The sequence below is a fragment of the Centropristis striata genome, chromosome 2, assembly GCF_030273125.1.
Source record: "Centropristis striata isolate RG_2023a ecotype Rhode Island chromosome 2, C.striata_1.0, whole genome shotgun sequence".
Classification (NCBI taxonomy): domain Eukaryota; kingdom Metazoa; phylum Chordata; class Actinopteri; order Perciformes; family Serranidae; genus Centropristis; species Centropristis striata.
In genome coordinates, this window is record NC_081518.1 from 15,574,135 (window position 1) to 15,602,128 (window position 27,994).

Below are 27,994 nucleotides of genomic sequence, written 5' to 3' on the forward strand. Positions count from 1 at the left end.
TTTCCTATACACTATTTTATTGTGAACCTGTGTGATAATCATACTCCACTTTACAAGGTGTTTATTTCCAGGATGTCCTTTAACGCAGCATTAATTAGCCCCTGCGCTCGTCACGTGCTGCAGTGCGCCTCTGATCCAATGAGAGAGTTTAATTGAAGGAACACGGGCGGTGACGCGCTACATTGTTTCGTCATTACGTGATCACGTGTGCACTTTTTTTAATGTTCCCAGCTGTTTTATTTATTTTTCCACTATAATTTCCATTTGTGTGTATGGGTGTGTGAGACAGTTTCCTGCTCGTGTGTATGTGTGTGTGTGTGTGTGTGAGACAGCGGCGGCGAGGAGCTCCAGACCGGCGGGGAGAGGAGACGGTTGTGCCCCGCCCCTCTCGGACACGTTGCCCAGGGAGAGGCTACACGGGCTGGATGTATGGGACTCCTGCCCGCCTTCCTGCGTCTGCTGGCTTCATGGTTTCACTCCATCATCAGTCGGCTCGGTCCGTCAGCGTGTCCGCACCGCACACACTGTCTGCTGCATGTCCTCAACTCACCGAGCCGGGACGGGAAACACACGGTTCACTTCTGGTAAGTGACGGTCTGCTGCTCACACACACACACATACACATACACACACACGCCTCTCTGCTTGCATTCCTCACAACTCACCTGGATTTATTCTAATTTTTATTATAAGTAATATAATAATGAGGGAGGGTCGTGGAGGCTGCAGCACACATTAAAAGCCTGATTTTGGATTTGATGTTTAAAATTCTGCACCGTGCTGAACACAGGTCAGGTTAATGTATGTGTCCTCTGCTGCTTAACTTCATGAGAAAAATAAAAAATTATTATTAATTATTGCATGCTTTAAATTAACTCTGGTGGTGCATTTCTGCACACAGACGCGTGTTTTCTGGGTATAAATGTCTCCATGTGTTGGCTTTATTGGACCGAAGTTGAGGAAATAAATCTACATTAGGGAGCTTGTCACTTGTATCAGCAGCATGTGTGCATGTGAACTGACAGGCGAAGGGAAGCAGGTCCATGTGTTTGGATGTTTTTTCTTACATAATGTTGGACGACCTGCCCATTTGGAAGAGGCAGAGGAGGGTTATTTAATCTACTGGCCCGTATATTCAGTCATTTCACGGTGCTGCGCTGTAATGTCTGCAGGCTCATGTACTGGGTGGACTGGGAGTTTAAACCAATGACTCCAGCTTAGATCAGAGCTGCAGAGAGGATTAAAATAAATGGGTCCAAATTTACCCTCCACAGCAAATTCTACCTTTTTTTCCATAAAGTTTTCCCATTTTATTCATTATTTAACTGTTCAGTTGCATTAGGTGTTATAAAATAGGGCTGAATCTGCAACCATTTTAATAACTGAGCCATTTTTAAGCCACCTATTAACCTTTACAAGCTCCTTAAAGGTACAGTATTTAAATTTTCCTGTTTAAATGTTTTGTCGAACAACTTGATCTCTGTCATAGAATTTGTTGATTTGTTTACTTACATATTCAAATGTTTCCAACAATGTGCAAACTAGAGAAATCTATAATTTTAATCAAGGTCGTCTGTATGTCTGTGCTCACTTTGTTGATTTGTGGACTAAACCGTCATTTTTTTAATGCATTTTTCATGCTGAGTGACTCTAAGAGTTTGCTGCATGATTAGCATGATTCTTTGTGAGGAACTCAGTTTTACCGATCTGTTGTCCTAGTTGCTTGTCAATGGCGTTTTATTCTATTGTGCATGTGTCAGCTTTGTGGTCGTCTGCCAGAAGCTGACATAACTTTTTTTTAAACTCAATATTTTAACCGGATGAAGGATTTTAGTCATCGGACGTCTGGATCTCAATTTATCAGAGTAACAAACTCATTAGTTGCAAACAGCATCATGATATATTGTATTGAAACTCTTTTGGTTTAAAGACCCCTAGTGGCAGAAAACTGCATATTGTGTGTTCAACTGTTCAGTTACATGTGATTGTCTAAGTTAGAGGTCAGGCTCAAGCTGCAACCATTTTAATAACTGATTTAAGTAATCGACACAGAAGCTAAATTATGAACCCTGTATTTAGAATATTTTCAGTGCTTAATCTTGCCGTCAGACAGCCCCGTTTAAATTTACGCCGGAGGAACTGAAGCTGCTATGTTTGCTCTCTTCAAAGCCACCAGACTCCTTTGACAAAAACAGTAATTTTAACCCAGAGAACAAAGGAGCAGCTGGTCTACTGTTGCCTCGACTGGTTTGTTTGTGTTATTGTGTGACTTTAGTGTTATAAGGGGTTAGTTTGGATTCACCAAAGTCACACAAAGAACACAAACAAACTAACCAATCAAGGCAGCGGTGGACCAGCAGCTCCTGTGTTCTGAGTTAAAATTACTGTTTTTGTCAAAGGAGTCTGGTGGCTTTGAAGACACCATAGATACTGACTTCAGTTCCCTGTCAGAAAGAGCTGTTTAAGGGCAAGTAAAGCAATAAAACTTTTCTTATTTCACTCCGTCTGTTTCATCTTGTCCCAGGCCTCTATGAAAGAATTATTCAAGCAAGACTGCAGGTTTTCAAGGCTGCAGAAAAAACATAAAATCCAAATATTCGATATAATAATCATTTTACACACATTTTCTAAATATTCAGCATTATGCATTTGGTGTCTAAGGGCGCTTTCACACCTATCTCGTTTGGTCCGGACTTTAGGACTTTTCAGTTTGATCCGAACCTAAATTCCAGGCGTGAAAGGTGCCGCAGACCACTGTCCGCACCAATGCACCAAAGTTTGGTCCGACCAAAAGAGGTGGTCTCTGTCCGGACCAAACCAACCAAGGTCCCAACCTTTTGCAGTGTGAAAACAACTTTTTTATAGTTCGGACCATCGTATCATTGACAGGAAGTTTTTTCTTCTTCTGCTCTCGAATTACGGTACAGGAAAAGACTTTGCCATAACTGGCAGGATTGCGAGCCGTATTGCGTATCACGTATTGCTCATTAAGCTGGTGCTGCTGGTAGCAAAAGAGCAGCAAAAGTATTACCACAGGTAAAAGGTGGCTCGCTGGATTCATTTAGTGTAAACACGTTAAGGTAGTAACACTGACGTCAGATGCCGGCCGGCCTAACAACGCAGCGTAACCAAAACAAAATGAGCCGCGGAAGTCCACAGGGAGATGATGTGTCCAGTAGAATTGTCTTGTAAAGTCCGTTATTCCTTTTGCAGTGTGAAACAAAACCAACAGAACCAAATGTAGATAATGTAACAGAACACGGACCTTGGTTTGGACCTAGGTACGGACTTTCAGGTGTGAAAACGCCCTTAGGAGTTCAGGATCTGCATAGTAAAGTTCTGTAGCTGTGAGGGTTAAGAGGTTAAAATATTCAGTATTTACAAAACATTATTCATGCAAAAAATCCCTCTTTTGACCTGCTTTTTACTTTAAGGTGTGTTTGGTGTGTTTTCTGCCCGGCAGCACCGTGATGCTCTCTGCTGGCTGAGAGTCTAGCTCCAACATGTCGACCTCGGACTCGGATTACTCCATTGACTGGCTCGCCAGCGACGAGGACGACTACGACAGCCCGAGGAGATTAAGTCCTGGGCACGCTGAGGAGTCACCGGTACCGGTCTCATCATCTTTATCACCATCTTCACTGTTAAGGGAATCCCCTACCAGCTGCTTCCACCCTGCAGCCGAGTGGAGGAGGAGGAGGACGAGTGGCTGCTGTGGCTGTAGAGACGGAGGCCTCTGTGGGGTCGAGGCCGACTCTCCGGCTGCCCCGCAGACCCCCACGCTGAGTCCAGTTCAGGGATTTACTTCTGTTTGTGATCCGCTTTCTGTGGATTCGAATCATCATCCAAGCAGGAAGAGAGCACACAGCGCCGGTGTGGACGGACTCTGTGAAAAGACTCAACCACACACTGAAAATGAACTGTTCTCGCAGAAGGTGAGAGGCTTTTAAACATGTTTCACTGATGTCTTACACACTCACTAGACATCATCTTTTAGTGTTGTACTGTTCATTTCTCCCGTGGGTGTAGCTGTGATCCTGTAGAAAACTGGCCAAAATTAGACTTCACATATCTGCCATGAAGGTAAAATGGATTAAAGTGCTAGAAAAAGTTTTAGTGATCTAAATCTGTCATGGTGTTAATCTCTCAGGATCAAAGAGTCTCTTTCTGTAGCTGCTATTTGGCATCAGTGTTCACCTTGACGTGGCCAGAAGTCTGTGGACGTAGGCCTGTCACCATGACAACTATTTTAGACGATATATTTTCCAAGAAACTGTCACGGTAAACAATTGTATCGTTGATGTCATTAGAGGACCATTTTATGCCACTGATATAGTGATATTCGAGCATAATAGTCCAAAACATCCTTTTCAACAGCAATTCATTTTTAAATCTCAAGAATATTAAACATTGGAATTGGAATGTGGAAAAGAACTATTAAAATATCCTAGATAAATATAACATAAATAAATAGCTACAATCAAAGCAAATACAATCTGTTTACAGGCTGTGTTTACAACAAAAAAAGGCACTAAGATTAATATTTTTAGTTATATATTTTTTATATTATAAATAACATATAAACAGCTGGAATGGCTGCTTGGGAAATATATTTTTTTCCGGCAATTTCTACTGCCTGTCAAACATTTGCAGCATTAATTTAAACGCAACACAAAAAAGCACGAAAAGCCTGCGTTACAATCACAACGTGTCAACTTTTATCCTCCCATAGAGAACAGAGTGACATGAGAGGGACAAAAGCAGTGCGACAGGCCAAAATGTTGATGGTTTTTGTAAACAAAAACGCATTTAAATGACAATATATCGAGTCCAGAAAAAACTATTATGTCCATCTTATACATCAAACGATAAGTCGATATAGTAATTATGGTGACAGGCCTATGTGGACGGTCTGTGGTTAGAGCTGCATTTTTTTCCTTTGAGGCAGATAGATTTGTGTCAGCGTCACATTATTGTGGTTACAGCCCTGATCAGGCATGTTTGGCCCATGTCCACATGTCACCACAGGGCTGATTCCTAGGCCTTTCACGATATCTACTATATCGACTTATCGTTCGATATATAAAAATGGACACGATTATTTTTTCTCTGGACTCAATATATTGTCGTTTACATGTGTGACTTTTTGTGCTTTTTTGTGTTGTGTTTAAAGTAATGCTGCAAATGTTTGACAGGCAGTACGAACTGCCAAAAAAAACCCCTATATTTCCGAAGCAGCCATTCCAGCTGTTTATTTTAATAATTTGATAATATAATACATAATGATTATCTCAATTATCATTATCTTGCAATTTTTTGTTAACAGAGCCTGAAAGTCTATTTAATTTGTTTTGGTTGTAGTTTATTTATTTATGTTTTATTCATCTAGGATATTTTAATATTTTTTTTTCACATTTGCATTCCCATGTTTAATTTTCTGGCGATTTAAAAATTCATTGCCAAAAAAGAGGAAAAACACCATTAGGAAACCTCTACTTTCAACTGAGGAGATGTTAACCGTGACTTCCAATGGGGACCCCCTCTGCCTGTGCTTTGTTGGCCCCATTTAATAATCCATCCTGGACTTATGCTCTAATATGGTTATAAAACTAAAACAACATTGATACAACGATACTGTCGTTTATCGTGATAGTTTCTGGGAAAATATATCGTCCTAATAAATGTTTTGTCGTGACAGGCCTAGTGATTCCCAGCCTCCTTTCAGCCTTCAGAGCTCTCCAGCAGGTGAAAGTTAACCTCAGAGTCACTTTCCTTTTGGAATGAGCTTTGTCTGCTTGTTTGCCTCGTTATATATGGGTTTTTTAATGCTGTGGCATTTTCGTAGCTTCCTCTTGGACGTATTCTTATGTTCTGGCACCTGGTTACCAAAGTCCAGCCCTCACACGCTTGTGAAGCTTAGAAACATCCTGAGCACAGTAATATCCATGCAGAGTCTCTGCAGACAAAGACACCACCACACACTTCCAGTTAGTCACAGGTGATGATTTAGAGGGAGTATTTTTGCATTAGTTTTCTTTTTAAGTAAAATTATTCAGCCTTTAAGATCACAAGTTTTCCCTAAACTCTTACCACACAGTTGGAAGCACATTAGTGTCTAATATGTTGTTTGTTGTAGAGCCAAACAATTATGGTATTTCTAACTTTCACAGATAACCATTATGGTGGCCGATAAGGTGAATTTTTGAGCTGGAATCATAAAAGTGGATTGTGCAAAGATTTTGTGACTCTGTAAAGGTGCTCAGAAGGCTGTTTTTTCAAAAAATATAACCTTATTAAACAATTTTTTATCCCTTTTATTCATTATGCAAATTAACATTTATTTGATTGCCAATCAATTCTAGAAATGACAAAACAAAATTAGGAATAAATACTTAAAACTATTTGCACACCAATTAAAGAATAAATCAAATAAATGGATAAATACTCTAAGCATTACTTTCTGCATATATATTGTGAAAAAAACTTTTCATATCCATGCATATCGGACATTATGATTCAGATAAATACAGATATGCCTTTGATGGGCCAATATCTGCTTTATTTTACTCAATAGGAGGGAGGTGCACTGACCTAAACCATAATAAACAGCCCAGAACAGCATAGGACACAACAGGGCTGTCCACATACTTTTGGCCAATTTGTGTTTCAGAAGACGCATAGAAAGTTGTTTCTCAAACTGTAGCAGCAGAAATAAAGACCAGATTGCAATGCAGCTAAAATCAGGCTGACACTTTGACTAAAGGGTCACAGCTTCAGCATCTCCCTTCATCTTCTATCACCTGCAGCACGCCGCTGACGGCCTCCAGCCCCCGCCGACTCACGGCTGTCAAAACCGTATTCTAGGAAATCAATAAGAGAAATGTAAGAAGGCCAAGGGAGAAAGTGGGTGCACCCTAAAAGTAAACTACATGTCTGGATGACAGAGGAGCAGCAGGGAGCCATCAAACAGCAGCCTGCCACTATCAAACAGTGTAACCGGATCTCACGGTGCTGGTTTTCATGGCCGTCTGGCACCGCAGCGGCTCATGTGTCCGTCTGAAGGTGCAGGGTGACGATCGGCCCGGCGACACACGTGTGAAGCTGTCGATCGCCATCAGTCTCTCCATTAGCTCCCGTCAGCTGTTAATGGCCTCTTATTGGACGTTTACCTTCAGTGTCAACACACGAGACTAATGGCATCAAACGGGCCGCCTGTAAATGGGTTATCACTCACTTAGCCGTAAATCAATAAGTCCTTGATAAAATGAGGAATAGAAGAATCTCAGATGAGCTGTGAATCATGTGCAGCACACACCCTACCAATGCTCGTTAGATTAACTTGGTGATTATTTGACTTGTTGTAGAAAAGCATTAAGTGGCTCTCTGCTGTCGACGAGCTCTCTTAACCCCTGTGTTGTCATATGCTACCTAAACATCAGAAGACTTTGAAAAGATTTGGAAAAGACTCCCGGAAAACTATCAGCTCACACCTGCTCACATCTAAAGACGAGTGTTGAGAGTTTTAGTCCCAGCCTAGTGTTACTATTATTATTATTATTATTGATGGAGATAACGGGAGGGCCGTGACTCCAGTAAAACTCCTAGATTTACTAAAGACTAGGGATGTCACGATACAAAAATTTTCAACTCGATACCAATACTCGATACCATTTTCGATACCTCCAGGATAAAAACAAAGACCCCAAAATTTAACAAAAATATTTTTATTAACAAGAAAAATGCAACATGTTAAAATGAACAGAACCACAGGTTAAATATTTATAATAAAAAACAGTTGTGCAACAAGAAACTGCAACTATGATAACAAGCTTCAGGTCTGAGGTAGAGCAAAAAATAAATAAATACAATAAACAATAACAATTAGAACAATATTTTGAGGTTGTATGCTGTGCACAATATTAGGAAAGCTTGATAAAAAAGAGGTGGAGTCGGCTGTGTGTGTTGCTGTTTGGTTGCAGGTCGGCTTTTCTCTGCTTCATTCTGGGACTTCAAGAGAGAAAATAACACTTTTCAGTCACCAACATTTATGTAAACTTATTAACTCTAACTCTTAACTATTATTATGTATACTGACACTGTGTCAATTAACGTAATATGGGCATATTACGTGCCTGATTTATTTATTTACGTTGCTTATTACTTACGTTGCTTATCGTAAACGTGACGTCAGCCTTTAATTGCTAGCTGCGGCTAATAATAACACGGCCAACATTAATGCCAGCCACCGGCCACGATAACATCAGTAATAGGTCAGTTTGAAACGAAAGACACTAACCTGTCGAACTTCACTGTAAAGGCTATATAGGGTGTCGCTCCTTAACATGTTTCACCAAGTTTGAAGTACTGCTTGTGCACGTCACGGTGAGGGGGAGGGGCCTGCTGCTGTGTGTGTGTGAGAGGGGGAGGGGCCTGCTGCTGTGTGTGTGTGAGGGGGAGGGGCCTGCTGCTGTGTGTGTGTGTGTGTGTGTGAGGGGGAGGGGCCTGCTGCTGTGTGTGTGTGTGTGTGTGAGGGGGAGGGGCCTGCTGCTGTGTGTGTGTGAGGGGGAGGGGCCTGCTGCTGTGTGTGTGCAGGCAGAGAGAGAGAAGGACGCAGCATCGGCAGCTCGGCGTCAGGAGGGGGGGCGGGGAGTATCGATACTTTTGAAAATTAGTATCTTATCCGGATACAATGTTTTAGTATCGATACTTTTTGGAGTATCGATACTTTTGACAACCCTACTAAAGACTTTCAGTTTTTAGTCTGGGACTGTGACAATCTTTTGGTGTAAGCCCAGCATAAGGGGTCAAAATGACCCACCACTATGTTTAACTGCAGAGGAAACCTCCTGATGATCTTTTCAACTTGAAATTCAATGACTTTTCCTAGAATAACACCAACATGAGGAAAAGTTAAACTATTCCTTTGTTCATATTTCAATGGCAGCTGAACACCAACAGGGTACAAATCTCTATAAAATCATTCTCATACCATAAAAACATGCAAGCACATCCACATGCACGCTTGCAAAAAAATTATGTTTACACCTATGCAAAAAAATAAACCCTACTTTAGTAAAAAACATTATTTCAGATGTGTTATAATAAAAGTGAGTGGATTTCTCTGATTAAATCCAGTTTTTGTGAAAACCTAGACATTCACAAAGATAATAAAGTTGTTTCTTCATGCAAAATAGATTTGTTTTTTAAAATTCAATTGAGCTGCTTTATTTAAGGGGTTTAGTGAACGTGGGGCATTTCTGACCCTCAGGACATGTTGTGTATTCAGGAAAGTGAAGACAACACAAGGGTTAAGTAGCTATTAGACGCCACTCTGCAGGGCCAGTAGCATCAATAGGCCTGTCACAATAATTACTATATCGACTTATCGTGTGATATATAAAAATGGACATGATTTTTTTTTCTGGACTCAATATATTGACTTCTTCTGCTTTTTTTGTGTTGTATTTAAAGTAATACTGTTAATGTTTGACAGGCAGTACGAACTGCCCCAAAAAAGCTATTTCCCAAGCAGCCATTCATTCAATTCAATTCAATATTTCTTTTCCAGATTTTAGTTCCAACTAGGGATGCACGATATTGGATTTTTTTACAACTCATTTAGCCGATTACTGATACCGATATTTTTTTCCCGCACAACTAATACTAATAAATCAGGGCAAATTTGGCCAATTTCCCAATTGACATAATAAGTAAGCATAACCTGTGTTCACTGGGAACATGTGGACAGCAATTAAACCCAAGTTGAATAAAACTACATGTACATTACAGACTGCTGCTTAAATTCAAATTTAACTTAAAACAGGAGCCCAATATGTGACTACTCAATCTGCACTATGCAAACAAAATCACAAAAAGTACAAAAAATATATAAGCAGCTTCAGTCCCTAATCAGAACATAAATAAATAGGTGGGCTCAGACTACACTGCACAATTCTATGAGCTACAAACAAGGTGCAACAGAGAGGTGATATCACCCCATTATTTAATTACTTTATTATATCGGCGGATATCGGCGTGTTGGCCGATGTCATTTTCAAGCCAATATCGGCCGATACCGCTAACGTGCCGATAATATTGTGCATCCCTTGTTCCAATGTTTAATATTCTCGAGATTAAAAAAATGCATTGCTGTGGAAAAGGATGTACTTACTACGCTCCAATATGGTTATAAAAAAATTAAAACGACATTGATACAACGATACTGTCGTTTATCGTGATAGTTTCTGGGAAAATATATCGTTCTAAAAATGTGTAATGGTGACAGGCCTATGTGCAGCACACACGCTGCTGGTTGGATTCACTTGGTGATAATTTGACTTGTTGTAGAAAAGCATTAAGTGGCTCTCTGCTGTGGACGAGTTCTCTTAAGTAGCTTTTATGTGGCACTCTGCAGGGCCGCTAGCGTCAATGCTAACCGACTGATCTGTCCCACACAGTGCACGGAGCTGAGGAGCTACGTCCAGCCGCTGTCATCCATCCTGCGGGGCCTGAGATCAGGCAGGTACTCTGAACGTAAGTGTCTAATCCTGGCTTTCAGTCCCCTCCTGCAGGTTGGTTAATGGACAGATCACATTGCTAAAGATAAACTCATCATGTGAGGATGGTTGACGCAGAAGTGGAGGATTATAAAAAGCATTCGACTGGATGTTCTCCTGAATCAGACCCAGAGAACATTTCCCCTGCTGTGGTGATGTCAGAGGGAAATCTCTCTGCTGTTATTGGATGATTATCATGAAATTAGTTCCAGATATTCATGTTCCTCAGAGGATAGGAGCGGCACGGTTCTCCACATCCTGGATTCTATTAGACAATAAATTTTAAGGACACAGTTTGATTAAATGTAAATGTTTTCAGCACTGAAGCAGGTTTTAATTTGTATCAATCATCAACAGATTATAATCATTATCCCGTGAAAACTGTTTTTCACATTTTCAAATTCTTCTTCGAGAAGATCAGCCACATGATAATCAGGATCATATAACTTTCTTTTTTTATGGTACCACACGCGGGCCATTTGGTCCAATGTTTAATTTTGCTGATCCTGCTTTTGATTGCTATTATTGAAATTTAAAACTAATTTAAATCTTTTATTTTTATTTTTTTTATTAACCCATTACATGACTTCTTGATGACATCATGTAAAACCATCAGCAGTGTGTGTCCTGCCCTCAGCTTCCCTGTAAAGTTCTCACTTCAAACTCCATGAGGCCAGTTTGAGTTTGATGATGAAACCAGAGATAAGGTCAAATATATTCAGTATAAACGTATAGAACTAGATCTTCTCCTCATTAAGATCAACATTTCCTTTATTAGTCCCACAGCGAGGAAGTTTCAAGAGTTACAGCAGCAAAGTGGATTGGAAAAAACCAACAATAAATGGCAAACAGCAGTATAAACTAGAAATATAAGAGGTATTAGCAAATACAATTAAAAAATATAATAAAGTGGGGCGTCCCGGTGGCTCACACCGGTAGAGCGCTTACCATGTAGGCTGAGTCCTTGCAGCGGTGGAGCCGGGTTCGAATCCGGCCTGAGCTCCCTTTGCCGCATGTCTTCCCCTCTGTCACCCCCTTTCTATCTATCACTATCAATAAAGCAAAAAATGCCAAAAAAATAATCTTTAAAAAAAATATATATATATATATAATAAAGTATTAAAAATGTACAATATAAACAAGTAAAAATATAAAAAGTATTAACAATTCAAATAAAACCAAAACTTTAGGAACATTTTATACAATGTAGAGTCAGCAGTTGGATATGGACCATTGCACAGAGAATATTGCACATATAAATTAAAGAATGTTGTACAGTATTTTACCTCTTGTATGTTATATTTATTTATACAACCAACATTTAAAATTCTTCATTGAGCATGATTGTCATGGAAGTAAAAAACATAATTTTCAAAATCAGATTTGATTTTGTTTTTTTGTGTTCGAAATGTTAATCCAGTATGTCAAAGTGAAAACTAATGATCAGGTCATATAGAGGTGCATCTCGATACATTTAGAATATGATGGAAAGTCTTCATTAAATGTAAGCCATAATCATTATAATTAGAAGAAATTAAATAAATTAAGACATGAAATGTTTCATTCTGTGTGTAATGGATCTATATAATGTGTTATTTCCACTTTTTGAATTAAATTACTGACATAAATAAACTTTTCTACGATATTCTGATTTATTGAGATGCACTTGTAGGTGAGGCTGTGCTGAAAAAAAAAAGATACCAACATGGCATGGTAAACATTTTTTAAGCGGTATATACAGGCAGAATGAAAAGGAGACAAAAACGGACAATATAGCCAAAAAACTACAAAGGGTTAACGACTACACCCTCACAGAGCATGAATCTCTTCTTGAGCTCATAATATAAATAATTCTACTTGGAATTTTCACCTGATGTTCCCCACCACCATTTTCCATGGTTTTCTTGATAATGATTTTGGTTATCATCAATAAAACCATGGACAATGTCTAGATATCAGCTCTTAAATTAAACTCTCATAAGCTATTTTTGTTGTTTTTATAATATCTGTCCAAACAAATGTACCTTTAGTTGTACCAGGCATTAAAATGAACAAGAAATTGAAGGAAACAATGGTCTAATAATTTTTCATGACTGTATATTCCCCCTGACATGTTTTAATTGTGATTACAGTTATTGAGGCAAAATGCCACTTCACTGTGTTTCAGCTGCTCATTTATTCCTGTGCACATTAGAAAAACAGCTGAAGATGATTAATATATATGTCATAATTCTAAAACATCTAATTAAGATAAAGCGTTCATTAGAAAGCGATTTGGGAATCATGAAAAGCTTCTGATGCTAAATGACGTATTATAATTCTAAAATGAATCCGTGTTCATTTAGACATAATTAAAACTGAACGTCCAGAATAAAAGACTCGGGGAGGCGGGAGGCTGAATATTACAGCTGCAGAACAACAAAAAAGAGACGGGATCAAAGGGCTCACGAGTCATTTAACATCCTTTTAAACTCAAACTGCTTCAGAGATGAAAGAGTGGATCAAAGACGCTCTGTTGTGCTCACAATTTAGGTGAGATATGAGCTGCAGAGCGGCTGTTTGCACTCCTTCCTGCTCGCTGGGCCAAAATATGAGACGATAAAGTTTCTAAATGGAGTCTGGCTGCACAACTCGACACTTATTCTCTGGAAGAGATGATGCACTCAGAGCACAATACAAGATCTGAACAGATTTACGTTAAATATGTACTTAAAATGTCAAAAACACAAATCCAATCTTAATTTTATTGATACAAATTTGAAACAAAACTACAGTATCAAGTCATAAACAGAACTAACGCTACTTTCAGTCTGATTTATTTCTCAGATTCTCATCCTGCTCAGCACTTTGAGCGCTCTGGATTTGATGTCGTCATTGGGTTTTCTGTTGCAAGAGACAAAAAACAAAACACTTTTAATCCGATTTGAGCTTCCACAGAAACAGAACTGTTCTAAAACCTGATTGTTGTTGTACTGCAACCCACCACTAAATGTGGTTTGGATCTGATTATCAGAAATCACATTTCATGGTTGTTTTGTTTTGCTGTCCAGGCTTTCTAAAATCAATCTGGACTTAGGGCTGGGCAATATGGACCAAAAGTCATATCCCGATATATTTAGGCTGAATATCGATATACGATATATATCCTGATTTTTTTTATCGTAAAGTGGGAGCAAATGTTCAGTCAAAGCCAAATATGATGATGATGTCACAAGTAGTTTTATCGAAACGGTTTATTTAAGTGATCCGGTTTATTTAAGTGACCCATCAAGTAATTTTATTTATTTTGTTAAAAATCAAAGCTCCATAAATTGCACATTTAAATAAAAACATATTAAATAAAACTAGCCTATGAAATAAAATAGGCCAATCTTTTAATAAAATAAATATATTTATATGACAAAAGAATAACTAACATTACAAAATAACTTAATATGACAAACCCTAGTAAGGGCAGCATTTATATATAAAGAAAAAAATATATATATCGATATATCTTTGATATCGATATATCGCCCAGCCCTAATCTAGACATGCAAAATAAATGGGCTTCGTTCAGACTTTCAGCCCAAAGAAGGAGTTTTAAGCCATACTAGTGGATCTGTAACACTTATTTTAAAGAAAAAAATTGACTGTAACTTCTGGACTCAATATATTGTCCAGGTTCAGGTGCTTCTACCTCAAATCCAGTCCATGTTTTCTTAGTGCATCTTAACTACTAAACTTCTTTTATAATTCACATGTAATTTATCATTAAATCCAATATTTTATTGGAGCAAAATAACATTTGCTAACATGCAAAGAAGCTCAGAACCCAAAGTTCAGCTGAGACTGATGGGAACGTCTGCAGGTATTTGCTCATAAACTGATTCAATTATTACAATTCTTACATGAATGTCTTGTTGTTAAAATAGTTTCACTCAAAAATTCCAATTTGAATCGTCATTCATCATGGTGTGACTAGAGGGCAAAGTCAGAGACGCACTGATTCTTCCTCTGGGGAACATGAATATTTAATTCATGTTTCATGACAATCCATCCAATGGCTAATGAGATATTTTACCATCACTGTAAACTGTATATTGTGTCTAGGCCTGTCACAATAATTACTATATTGACTTATCGTTCGATATATAAAAATGGACACCATAGTTTTTTTTCTGGACTCAATATATTGACTTTTTGTGCTTTTTTTGTGTTAGGAATTCTCAACTATTTAACAATGTTACAGTTTATGAGTAGTTCACATTATAATGCTGGAGTTTTGTTGTCCAGCTTGTGGCATAATGTGGCTTTACAGAATGATTAATAGTCAGTGAGGAGGATGTAAGGCAGACAGAAGTAAACTGTAACTGTCACCATGCTGCAGTCGGCTGGTTTAGTGTCGCCGACGACGACAGCAGAGGTCAGAGCTGGAAAACGTGGAGAGATTCAGAACTGCCCAGCCACGTGCCTCCTCCTCCTCCTCTCCTCGTCGTCGTCGTCCTCCTCCTCCTTCTCCTCTCCTCCTCCTCCAGATGACAGATTCCTCTCTTTTCTCCTGCAGGTCTCAGCAGTTTCCAGGAGAGCGTTGCAATGGACCGGATCCAGAGAATAATGGGGGTCCTTCAGAATCCAAACATGGGGTAAATACTTTAGAAATCCTTCAGCAGCAGAAATGACCTTTTCTTATTCCATGCAGCCTGATCAGAGTCCACATGTCTGAGAAACAGTACAGTCAGCCCAGGGTTTAGTCAGTGGTGAGATCTTAAGGCTAATGCTAAAGCAGCCAGTTTTCTTTGTCCCACAATCTCTCTTAGCTTTTTTACTTTACCTTCAAACAAAAAAACCCAAAATGTCAAGGAAATATATATTCTTACACCTGTTTTTCCTATTGCACAACCATCCACCTTCTGAATTCAAGTTTCTGTCTTTCACCAAGCTATCTCTAGCTGAACTCATGGTAAAACCCAACAACTCCTCTAGTCTTTCCACTGTTCTAACAACCACCAGCTCTGGTGTTGTCAGAATAAACCTCTAATTCACTGACTAACATGTGAACATCTGCAGACTCTATTGGCTGTCTCTCTCTGTTGCTCTTTAGCTCCCTGAACGAGTCTGTCACGTGTAACCAGACCGATCTCCATGTTTCCTTCGGCTCTCACAACTAGCGATACTTGCCAATATATTTGTCCAGTCGCCCGACCCTGTGATGTTACTCTTGTTTAATGTGCAGAACAGACAGAAATGTGACTGAAAAGATTAGAGGTGGGTTAAAAAGTCGATACAGCATAGTATCGTGATACAGTCATAGAAAAAATTATTAGACTACCCATTTTCCATGGTTTTCTTGATAATGATTTTGGTTATTATCAATAAAACCATGGAAAATGTCTAGACATCAGCTCTTAAATTAAACTCTTATCAGCCATTTATGTTGTTATCATTATATTTGTCCAAACAAATGGACTTTTAGTTGTACCAGGCATTAAAATTAACAAGAAATTGAAGAAAACAAGGGTGAACTAATAATCTTTTCCATGACTGCATATCTTGTGTGGCAATATTATATTGATTCATGGCCCCCAAGTATCGATATTTAGTGTTCTGACAGCCGGTGAGCCGACAGTATTTTTGCTGCTACTGGTATCATATGAAACTAGAAGATGTAAGGAATCTATAGGCACCATGTGGTCAGGATATCGTTTCTTTTTAAAAATATTTGTAGTTTTACTGTAAGTGCCTTCAGAAAAAAGTATACATTACCAGAAAAAAAGTCGAAATTACCAGAAAAAAATAAAAATAGTGCGTCAGGATATCGTGTCGGGAAGTTGTGGAAATAACGCTGCAAAGTTTGGCTTTTTTTATGTTTCATTCAAAAACATTTTTGGCAGTGAAGCTTGTTGTTTGTGAAAGTTTGATAAAATGCTGCAGTTGTTGTCGTCCATACATGTTTGATATCAGTTTGACTGAATACTTTGTTGGTCAGTCTGTGGGTTTGACTCTCTTTTAGAGAAATAAAAAGACCGAAGTGTTGCAGAATATTGTATCGCAATACTCACAATATTATTGCGATTTTAAGCATTTTGCGATATGGTATTGTGACTCAATATGGGGATAAAATGGTATCGTGGGGCTGATATGCTGATTCACACCTCTGGAAAAGATGGACCTGGTTAGAAAGAATGAGCTGAAATAAACTAATATTTACTTCTTTAACATAGCTTATTAAGCTACTTACTAGCCTAAACATGGAATTTGACATTGTTTGTCTTTCTATATTTCATATCTCAAAACGGTGAAACATTAAAACCAAAAAGTTCAGGTTTTCAAACAGTGAGTGTGAGGAAACTTGATATTTCTTTAAATCTTCACAGCTGGAGACATTGAAGAACGATTCCAGTAATAATTTTTATATTTTATTGATATTCCCGTTTCACTATAATTTAATGTCAGAGATGAAAGAGAGTGTATAAACAGAACGGAGATGATTTAAATGAAAAAAATTCAGGTTTTTATGGCTCTCGCTGACAGTTTGATTTTATTGTGTTTTATTTTGAAAATTAAAGTGATTCATTATTATACTGCCGACATGTTAGTTCTGAAGATAAATTTATGTAAAACAAAATAAATCTCAAAGTTTGTGGAGCCAGAAATGTGTTTAATGAGCTGTTAATGTGACATAAATAACTTTTAACAGTGAAGACACATTTCACACAGACTTGGTTCTTCTCCTCTGCGTCTCGTGTTGCTGCTGGACTCTGTTCGACCTCCAGCCACGTCACACACATGAAGTATTACTGCTTCAAACGGGCTCAACACACAAATGGTACGGACGCTTCCAGCCGGCCTCGGCGGCTTTGATGCCAGACGGGCGGAGTTCGTTCGACAATCGCAGGAAGACATGTGAAGGTCGTTTAATTCACTTTTCTGTGATTTACAGCGAGCGTGACTCTATCAGGAGCCTGCAGACCCACATCACTGGATCCATGCTGATTAAAACTAGGACAGAATGATTTGGAAGTTAACTGAAGCTCCTGTAAAAGTTTTTATTTTCTTTCTTACTTGGATCTTTATGGGCCAAAGATTTACAACATGAAATAATGGGAAATTCACATTTTTCCATCATTAAACCTAAATATTAGAGGTATGAATCAGTGGCTCTATCAGCCCAACGATACGATTTTATCCCGATACTTGAGTCACGATACGATATTATTGTGATTTTAAGCATTTTTGCAATATAGTGAGTATTGGGGTACAATATAATGCATTTTGTGTCCACAGAATTAAATTCAATCAGGAATTGTTTTGTCCAATAAGAGAAAATTCTCAGTCTGTTCATCTCCCTTCAGTCTTTTTATTTCTCCACAATGAGAGTCAAACCCACAGACTGACCAACAAGTATTCAGTCAAACTGAACTCAACTGATATCAAACATGTATGGACGCCAACAACTGCAGCATTTTATCAAACTTTCACAAACAAAATGAATGAAACAAAAAAAAAAGCCAAACTTTGCAGCATTATTTTGAAAAGGTATCCTGACATACTGGTGCCTATAGATTCCTTACATCTTCTAGTTTCACATGATATCAGTATCTCCAGTATATTCCGATTAGTGAGCCCGTTACGGCATCCAAAACCCCCTAAAAAACGACTAATATACTGACAGACACAGAAAATATCGATTTTTTTCCTCCCCACCTCTACTAAATATGGCCTTGTTCATTGGGTTTTTGCAGCTTTGTTCCTATGTTACCATTTTGTCTCTTATGTAATGTTATTTTATAATTTTTCTTCAAGTTGTGCTTTTTGTAGCGTCAGTTTTTCTATTCAGAAGATTTCTTCAAAGATTATCAACCGGTGTTCCCTGCAGCTACCTTCCCCTGCTTAGACTTAGACAGACTTCATTTTCATTCAGTTATACATAAAAATATGCACATTGAACGAAATTCCGTTGCACTGGATTGTGAATGTCGACGTTCCTCTTAAAATCTTTTCAACTTTCTGCATATAGCATTTTAACCAAATATCTGTCAACATTTCCATCACACTTCCTTCAGAGAAATGTTCAAAACTGGAAAAAAAATCTGTAATTTGAATCAATTTTTTATCCAGTTTAAAGCTCTCAGCTGAACAGCATCTTTAATGTGAAACTGCTTTATTCTGTATTTTTACCATTTTATTCAGTGAAAGGAAAGTGGAGCTGATGGCAATGCTTCATCTTTTGTTACTGCTGTAATAGAAAAACCCAAGTGGTATAAAATTACAAAGCGTGTGTTTAAGTAGAAATTTAAGGTACTTGAATTGAAGTGTTTCCATTTAATGCTACTTTATTAGTTCCACTTCATCTCAGAGACAAGTACTGCACTACATTTCTCTGACAGCTTTAGTTACTTTTCAATTTATCACAAACATTCACATCCAGTATCGTCACGTTTGGAGGTCTAGGGTTTTCACTTTGGTTCCTAGGAAAACACTGACTGGGAACATCATTATTACATTTATTTATTGCGGGATGTCCAAATATGACCCCTTAAAAAAAAAGTCATACTATAGCATGTTGATTTTTGTCAAAAATTGTCAAATTTTAAAACCCGTGAAAATGCTTAAAATGGCTTAGTGAGTCTGTTGATACATATTAGAGCATAATATGACCAAAAATGACAGAAAAACACCATATTATTGGATGTTAAAAAGCTGTAAAAAAAAAAATTACAAAAAATAAGTCATGTTGATTTCTGTCAAAAATGGTCAAATTTTAAAATGCCTAAAAATGCTTTAAATGGATCAGTTCTACTCTGTTGATACATATTAGAGCAGAATATGGCCAGAAATGACAGAAAAAAAACCCATATCATGAGATGGTTCCTTCACATTATGAGAAAATTCTCCTCAATCTTCGGCTAAATTAACTGTTTAAAGAGCATCTATGATCAGCATGAAAAGTCCTCGTCACAAAGCTGAATACATGATGATCTTATATGTAGATCCTGATGCATCGCTGCAGAATAAACCACCCAACAGGAAAAACAGGACAAAATATTAGACCACCCTTGTTTTTTTTCAATTACTTGTTCATTTTAATGCCTGGTACAACTAAAGGTACATTTGTTTGGACAAATATAATGATAACAACACAAATAGCTGATGAGGGTTTAATTTAAGAGCTGATATCTAGACATTTTCCATGGTTTTCCTGATAATAACCAAAATCATTATCAGAAAAAAACATGTTAAATGTCTAGATATCAGCTCTTAAATTCAACTCTTATCAGCTATTTGTGTTGTTATCATTATATTTGTCCAAACAAATGTACTTTTAGTTGTAGCAGGCATTAAAATGAACAAGAACATTAAGAAAACAAAATATTTTTTTCCATGACTGTACATTAATGCAATATTAATGAAATATTAATTAAAAAAACATCAGATATGATAGGAAAACACTGACAGGGAACATTTTATTGCACTTTACATTAACTTTAAGTAATGTAAGTACATTTGAGTATTTTCACTGGGTGGTATTAGTAAGTTTACTTAAAGAGAAGGATCTGAATACTTGTTCCACCTTTTATAGTGTGGACATGTTGAGGTCAGCTGTTCCCTTTAACCTCAGCATACTGAACATTTCCACAGTTCCTTCTGGTTTACAGCACATTAGATTTAACGTGTGTGCTGTGAAATGAACATGTTCTCTGTATAAACGCAGCCGGACCACACGTGGAGCGCTCAGCGTAGGAGGCTGCAGATCTGTCCCAGTAATGTCACATTTAACACACAGAAACCTGCACAGTGTGTGTGTGGATGTGTGTGTGTGGGGAGGGAAATATTCCAGTCATCCACCACCAGAACAAATTGGATGTTTTTTTAGGCTCCAGTGTTTCACTTTTGGCAGAATGAATGAAGTCGGGCGGCAGAGCGTGGCAGTGAATGTTGGCAGTCGGGAGCCGTAAAGTTCGCCGAGATATTTAAACAATAAAGTCAAACTGTGGCTGTGAAAAGAGAAATATCTGCTGAATGTTTAGTACGTGTTTATATGTGAGATGTGAAAGTTTACTAGATAAAGACATCAGCCATTTCTGCCAGCGTGACATCAATATCAGAATTTAAAGAGATTTAAAGGTGATAAACACAGACATGGAAACAAAAACCTGAAAATGAGGAAATAAATTCTTCACTCTGCATGTCCCAGAAATAAAACCTGACAAATGAGTCTGTAAACACATTAGTATCTTAAAAGTAACAAGAATAATACATTTTAACTTCTCCTTTAGTGTGAGTATTTTTCTGCTCCACATTTTTTTTGTTCATAAAAACAGAAAAATATGAGCTTTAGTCTTCTGAACCCCAACAAACCGTTTCAGGCAGTTTTTTGTGGTCCTGTCACATTTTACTGTGGGCTTTTATTTCACTGCAATATATAAAATCTATAAGTAAGTGGGAACAACTCAAAAATGTATTTTGTGCAGAATAACACAGTTATAATAACATACAACGCAAAATAGGAGAAAGGCAACTTGAATTTCTTTGAAAATGTACCTAATTTTTTTTAGTGTGCCCAAGTCTCATGATTATTGTAAAAAAAAAAAAAAAGTTTTCTCCACATATCGTACATATTGAAGTATTGTCATGTTCCCAGCCTCTCCTGTCCTCTCCTCTCTGCTCTGTGTAAACAGCCTCTCCTGTTGATGAGGGGTTATTAAGACAAGTACTGAATTTATAGGCCAAAATTCAATTATTACCAATATGACAGCCAATATATTGAACTTTAGATCTGGAATGAAAAGGGATCTTTTCTGTGTACATTAAGTACCAAACAGTGCACAGAAGGCTGCTTTCTATAACTCATAACTTTATCAAAGAACATGACACATTATTACACATACTGTGTATTACATTGTCAACCAGATCTATAAATTACAACATTTTTTACTGTTTTCTGACATTTTATAGAACAAAAATATATAGATAGAAAATAATCTGCAGATTAATCGATAAAGAAAATAATTTTAGTTGTATTTATAGATGTTTATTATAGTTATACAAGTGTACTGTGTGTGTGTGTGTGTGTTGGCTGTGAGCGGTGGGCGGGGCCTCAGTGGGCCGCTCCGGGGCTTACTGATCTATTTATAGCCTGTGAATGGAACGAGGTCCTTCTCCTGCTGCCACGTGTGGGCTGCAGCCTGAGTGTGTGTGTGAGAGAGTGTGTGTGTGAGAGAGTGTGTGTGTGTGTGGTCACATTTCTCATGTGGACCTGAACATGCTCTACTTGTCGTGCTTGACGTCATGTGATGCTCGTGTGTGTGTGTGTGTGTGTGTGTGTGTGTGGGGGTCAGATAGCATCACACAGACGCAGAGGAATGCAGAGACCTCCTCTCTCGCCGCTCGCAGCCGTTTTTATTTATTTAGTCTTTGTGCTGTTTCATGTCGTCCACCAATCAGATAAAGCCACAGTGTCGATGTGTTGGCTCAGGCTTTATAAGGCTTATGTAATGGCCATTGGCGAGACATCCGTAAGCCATCTGAGCTGCGGGGCGGCTCCGACGCTCTAATCTGCTGCTGAAATGTCACATTCAGACCGAAGGAAGTTCACCTGTCAGCAGCCAGTAGCCCAGTACTTCACTCAAGTACTTTACTCAAGAACTTTACTGCAGTATTATACTCCTACAGTACTGCATCCTGTACTTTTACTGTACTAGAATATTTGTCCCACCTCTTAGATATAACACATTGTTCAGTGCACAATGGAAAGCCATTTAACGCAATATTAGTTAAATAAATAAATAACTTAATAAATATGCATATGACATAAATATAAAATAAATTAATAATAACTTAATAAATATACATATGAAATAAATATAAAATAAATGAATAAATAACTTAATAAATAGGCATATAAAATAAATTAATGCATAAGTACCTTAATAAATATGGATATGAAATAAATATAAAATAAATGAATAAATATTAATAGAAAGTAGCCCTCAAATTGCTCATCTTCACAAGTCTGCTTCTTGCACATCTGCACATTGCACTTTTCGTCTATACCAGGTATCAACTCTCCATTTAGGGGTATTAGCTCTGCAATGAACATGTGTCAGTGATTTTATATATGCGTATGGCGTTTCTTTGACTGTGTTTTATTAGACTTTTATTGGGTCTTATTCTATTATCGCTGTGTACCTTGTCTTGTGTGTCCTGCTGCAAAACAAATCTCCCTTCAAGGGACTAATAAAGTGATTCTGATTCTGATTCTAAATAACTTAATAAATAGTCATATAAAATAAATGAATAAATAGGCATATAAAATCAATGAATAAATAACTTAAGAAATATGCATATAAAATAAATATAAAATAAATGAATAAATAACTGAAGAAATATGCATATTAAGTAAATCTAAAATATATTAAATAAATAAATGAGGCAATAAAGCAAGAATTAAATGCAAATATAAATACATAAATGACTTATTGAAATATATTTCAATAAATAATAAACTATTTAAAAAATACATTTTTTGAATTTATTTCAGGGGACTTATTTGATAATTCCACATCTGTTTATTTCTGTATTTATTTATTTTTTTAAAAGTTGATTTATTTCATAGGTTTATTCATTAATTTATTTAATATTGACTAAATAGCATTTCAAACACAGAGTGATGTTCTTATAAAGTAATTTTGATATGTAATTCACTCCTTTTTAAAGCTTAATTTTTCCTCTAAAAAAACTAAATAATCTGACGTTTTAGTGAGAATTCTTTATCCTATATATTTGGTGCGAAATTGTACTTAATTTTTTACTAGAAAATGTACAAAATGGTAAAAGAACTTCTCTCCAATATACCACATTAAGGCACCAAGATCTTGAGGAACAGCAGAGAAAAATCCATGCTGTGATTTGGTTTCAAAAACGTTTTACATTTTGTAGATTTCTGCATTTTTCTGTGCTTGTATGGCAGCACTTGTGTTGTGTTGCCTGCTGAGAAAGCCCCTGATTGTGAATCTAGTGTGTCAGCCATCCATCCTCTTGATGCTCTAGGTCTCTAGTTTGAGGTTGTAAAGTTTCATGAGGCTGTGATTATCCTAGAGGTCACAGCAGCTCATTTTATACACTGAGCTCAAGTTTCACTCACTAACATCATCACACATGAAGAAAACTGGGCTCATTGAATCCACAAGAGTCTCAGCTTTACACTCAGACCCCATTTATGCAGCTCACACACTGTTTAGGGACCCCAGGGTTCAGGAATATTCATATGCATTAGGTGAAAATAACTGCATGTTATCAGCATAAATGGTCATTTAAAGAGGAGACTTCAGAGTGCATAGAACTCATTTTCATTTAGAAATCTTGAGGTCAGAGAACTCTTTTTAGGAGCATTATTTCCAAAGTGTTTTCAATCTTACCAATGGATTCCTTCAGTCCTCATTCAGTTTCATATGATACCAGTATCTTTAAAACTATCTTTGAACCCAGTACAACCTCTTAAACAAAGAAGTCGTAGAGGATTGAATAACCTTTTATTGCAGGACATGTACTGCTACTGAAAACTGAAAATAAAATAAAACTTGTGTGTCCTCGAGCTACAACAAATGTACTGAATGCATTTCTTTTGCAACACAGATTTGTATAGTGTAGTGTAGTATATTATAGTATAGTATAGTATAGAAAAAAGTCATAGTATAGCATGTCAATTTTTGACCAAAATGATCAAATTTTAAAAAATGCCTAAAAATGACTCAAAATGGGTCAATTGTAGTCTGTTGATACATATGAGAGCATAATATGGTCAGAAACGACAGAAAAACACCATATTATGGGATGTCAATGAATCAAAGAAGTCATATGTCGATTTTTGTCAAAAAAAGTCACATTTTAAAATGCTAGAAATTACCCAATTATACTCTTTTGATACATATTAGAGCATCATTTGGCCAGAAATGAACACCATATTATGTGATGTCCAAAAACTGGAAAAAAAAGTCATACTACAGCATTTATTTTGCAACACAGATTTAAGTATTTTACAGTAAATCCAGCATCCATGTTTCCAGCTTTCAGTCTTCTCCTGTCTTTGTTGGCTCAGCGCAGCATTTCTTGGCGCATCACCTCCCCCTGTAAATCACTGCAATAATGTGAAAGTATTGTCAGGAATCGGCCCTCGTGAATCTGAGCTCCTTCTCCAACCTCTGTCTCTGTTCTGTCTCCTCCAGTGGACGCTTCCTCAGCATCATACTGAAAATAGAGGAAATGCTTCAGAGTTGGTTCCCTCACATCAGACCCAACCTGAACCAGACAGACGCCTGCACTCCGGCCAAGAAGCAAAAGGTAAGCATGTTCATACAAACGGCAAAGATTGATTGTTTTATAGTTGATTCATTAGGAATAGAATAGTCTTTAGTTGCAGCCCTAAAAAAACAAGACACTGAAGTTACTTTGCTGTTTATGGACCTTGTTGGTTCAGTGATTCTGTGGTTCTGATGGTAACAAGAGAATCATGTTACGTAACAGAATCCTGGGAGAAGACAGCAAAGTTATTAATGTATTTTTACTGGCGATGATTTCATAGTTTCATAAGAAGAGCACAGGTCAGATAATGAGGGGAAAACCAGAGCGGCCGCACACAAGAATGTGTTCAAATAAACCCACGTTTGGAAACCACCGAAACAAACTGTTCAGTGAATCCCTCAGCGTCCTCGGCTCAAACACTCACATTTCTTTCTCAGTTTCACAGTTTGGGCTAAATATGGTCCAAGAACAATTCAATTATTTTTGGTGATCTGAGACCAAACAGGTCAAGTTCTGTTTTAGATTTCCTGCTGAAAGACAAGAAAACTGCAAACTTTATGATGGTCACTTACTGTGTCATAGTTCACATTACATACTGACGGAATATAGTTTTTATTAAGGCAGCAATGAGGAGTCAGTTCATGGATCAGTCGGGCTAAAAGGTCATACTGTACTATGACTTTGTTTTATGATATTTGGCTGACATACTACAGCATCTGGATTTTGTCAAAAATGGTCAAATCTTTAAATGCCTAAACCAATTAGAGCATCATATGGCCAGAAATGACAGAAAAACAATATTATGGGATGAAAAGTGAGAAAAAAAAAAAAAGATATTGGATGTCCAAAAATGATCCCTTCAAAAAAAAGTCATAGTGTAGCATGTCGATTTTTGTCAAAAATTTTCAAATGACTCAAAAGGGGTCAATTATGCTCTGTTGATACATGTGGTAGTATAGTTTGTCCTAAAAATAGCATAAAAACACCATGTAATGTGATGTTGAAAAACTGAAAAAGTCATACGATAGCATCTTGATTTTTCTCAAAAACTGTCAAATTTTTAAATCCTAAAAATGCTTAAAATGGGTCAATTATAGTCTGTTGATACATATTAGAGCATAATATAACCAGGATTTACAAAAAAAACTGCATATTATGGGATATCCAAAAATGAATCTTCAAAAAAAAAATGGGTCAATTATGCTCTGTTGATACATGTGGTAGTATAGTTCGTCCAAAAAGCCAAATTATGGGATGTCCAAATATGACCCACTCAAAAAAAAGTCAACTATAGCATGTGGTTTTTTTTTTAAAATCAAAAATGGCTCAATAATAGTCTGTTGATACATATTAGAGCATAATACGCCCAGAAATGACAGAAAAATATTATTGTCTGTTGATACATGTGGTTGAACTTTATTATATTATGGCGTTTCATTTATTTAAAAAAATAATAGTTTGAACAGGAAAGGGAATCACAGACAATGTCACGTATGTGTAATATCTATTGTAGGTACATTTATTGTTTTACCCCATGTGAGTTGACTGATGGTGTCATGTGACTGAATATAACATGAAGCTGTTTATTAGCTTTATTGTGACGGTGATGTAATCCTCCCGTTCTTCTCTGCAGCAGCATCACAGCAGTGCCTCCTCTCCTCCTCCTCCTCCCTCCTCTCTGGTGTCGCTCTGCTCCTCTGACTCCTCCACCTCCACTCACCTCAAATGGCTCCACACGTCTCCCATCTGCTCCCTGAAGACGCCACAGCCGTCCCCTGGCCAGCCGGCCCCCGCTGCCGCCCCGGCCTCCCCCCCGCCCGCACGCTGCAGCCAGGACGTGACCCAGGACAGCGCCGTCTCCTCCACCACCAACGTCTCACACTCGGGGCCCCGACGCCGCTACAGCCGGGCGGCGCTGCCCTTCAAGATCAGCTCGCCGTGTCTGGAGAGACTCCTGCAGGCGAAGGAGAGCCTCATCGCTCCCAGGACGGTGGGCGACGGCGGCTGGGTGTCCTGAGAGGACGATTCACGTGCTGCGCTGCAGACCGGAGGCTGGTCTGGGGTCAGATCTGTGTGAGGCCTTACGTGGCTTCCACAGAAAATACAACACGGCCTTAAAAAAAGCATGTTTCAATGTCTTCTACGTCGTTTTTTAAACCTCTAGCTGACATGCTCTTCCAGCAGAAAGAGTCTGAATGTGATGAAGAAACAAACAAACAAACAGGCCTCGGTGACTTTTAGGACGTTTTAAAAGGAGCCGTCTGTCTGTGTGAGGAAACACTTTGGACCTCTAGTTTGAGCTTCACTAATATTTGAGTTGGATGGATATCATCTTCTAATGAGTTCAATGGTTAAATGGATGTTGGCAGATTGTTGCTGAGAATTATTTCCTGAGCAGAGATCAGGAGCTCTGGGCTTCTTCTGAAAACAAACACATCTGGAGACTTCTGGTTTTAAACTCTGACTGTTACCTTGTTTGCTCTGCTTCTGTTTTTAATGATTCCTCTACCTCATGCCGACACCGCGACGCAGTCTGACCGCATCAAAACACCTTGACAAAAACAAAAAAGCAGCTTTCCTTCCAGATAGAACAAGGTGGAATATTTTTCCGATAGTGAAATACATCCTGATGTGGCACAAAGTCAAAACTTTTGGATTAAAATCAGCTTGTAATCGACTATTTTTTGGAGGGATTTAAAAAGGTTTTAGTTGGTAACGATTTGATCCTTCAACACCCAAAACTTTGATCAGTTCTTCATTTATCTTTTACGTCTCACATGTGAGAGTTTCAGGCTGATGAGTTAGAATATTTGGTGCCAGAAAACATTTAAATTTTAACAGAATGATCACAGGGACACCAGAATTAACAAACATCTCCTGGCACAATTTAACAAGGTTTGGATATTTTAAGTTCATTTTGATAAAATTCTCACACGTACTTTGAGAGTGCAAGTCTTTCAAAGTCCTTGTGAGTCTGAATATGAAGACAAACCTGCTTTAACCAACATGAGCAGATGGTTTGAACACACTTTTCTTCATGTATATAGTGTTTTTCACGTTTTAGTTACTCCCCATAAAAGATGGCCTTTGTCATATTTTGTACTTCTGAAATAAATGTGATGTTTGCTTTCTGAGAGGAAACGTTTTGTCTTTTC

General features: G+C 37.7%; 1 protein-coding gene across 4 annotated transcripts; it reads left to right on the plus strand.

The window, feature by feature from the left end:
- Nucleotides 1-256: 256 nt before the first annotated feature.
- LOC131992063 (circadian-associated transcriptional repressor-like) lies at nucleotides 257-27,994 on the plus strand. 4 transcript variants are annotated; one of them, XM_059357468.1, is made up of 6 exons: nucleotides 257-584; nucleotides 3,464-3,935; nucleotides 10,458-10,533; nucleotides 15,103-15,181; nucleotides 24,764-24,878; nucleotides 26,476-27,994. In XM_059357468.1, exons 2-6 carry the CDS (start codon nucleotides 3,504-3,506, stop codon nucleotides 26,854-26,856), a joined length of 1,083 nt encoding a protein of 360 aa, XP_059213451.1. In that variant the 5' UTR covers nucleotides 257-584; nucleotides 3,464-3,503; the 3' UTR covers nucleotides 26,857-27,994. The 4 variants fall into 4 exon arrangements, with proteins under 4 accessions (XP_059213451.1, XP_059213434.1, XP_059213426.1 ...); XM_059357451.1 differs by having other exon boundaries at nucleotides 259-584; nucleotides 3,435-3,935; nucleotides 26,473-27,994; XM_059357443.1 differs by having other exon boundaries at nucleotides 260-584; nucleotides 26,473-27,994.

What these genes read in the sequence shown, in the direction of transcription:
- LOC131992063 (XM_059357451.1), top strand. Translation starts at nt 3,504, where the DNA reads ATGTCGACCTCGGACTCGGATTACTCCATTGACTGGCTCGCCAGCGAC. An exon ending in ATGAACTGTTCTCGCAGAAG is followed by an intron (nt 3,936 to 10,457) that starts GTGAGAGGCTTT and finishes TGTCCCACACAG; the next exon opens with TGCACGGAGCTGAGGAGCTA. An exon ending in ATCAGGCAGGTACTCTGAAC is followed by an intron (nt 10,534 to 15,102) that starts GTAAGTGTCTAA and finishes TTTCTCCTGCAG; the next exon opens with GTCTCAGCAGTTTCCAGGAG.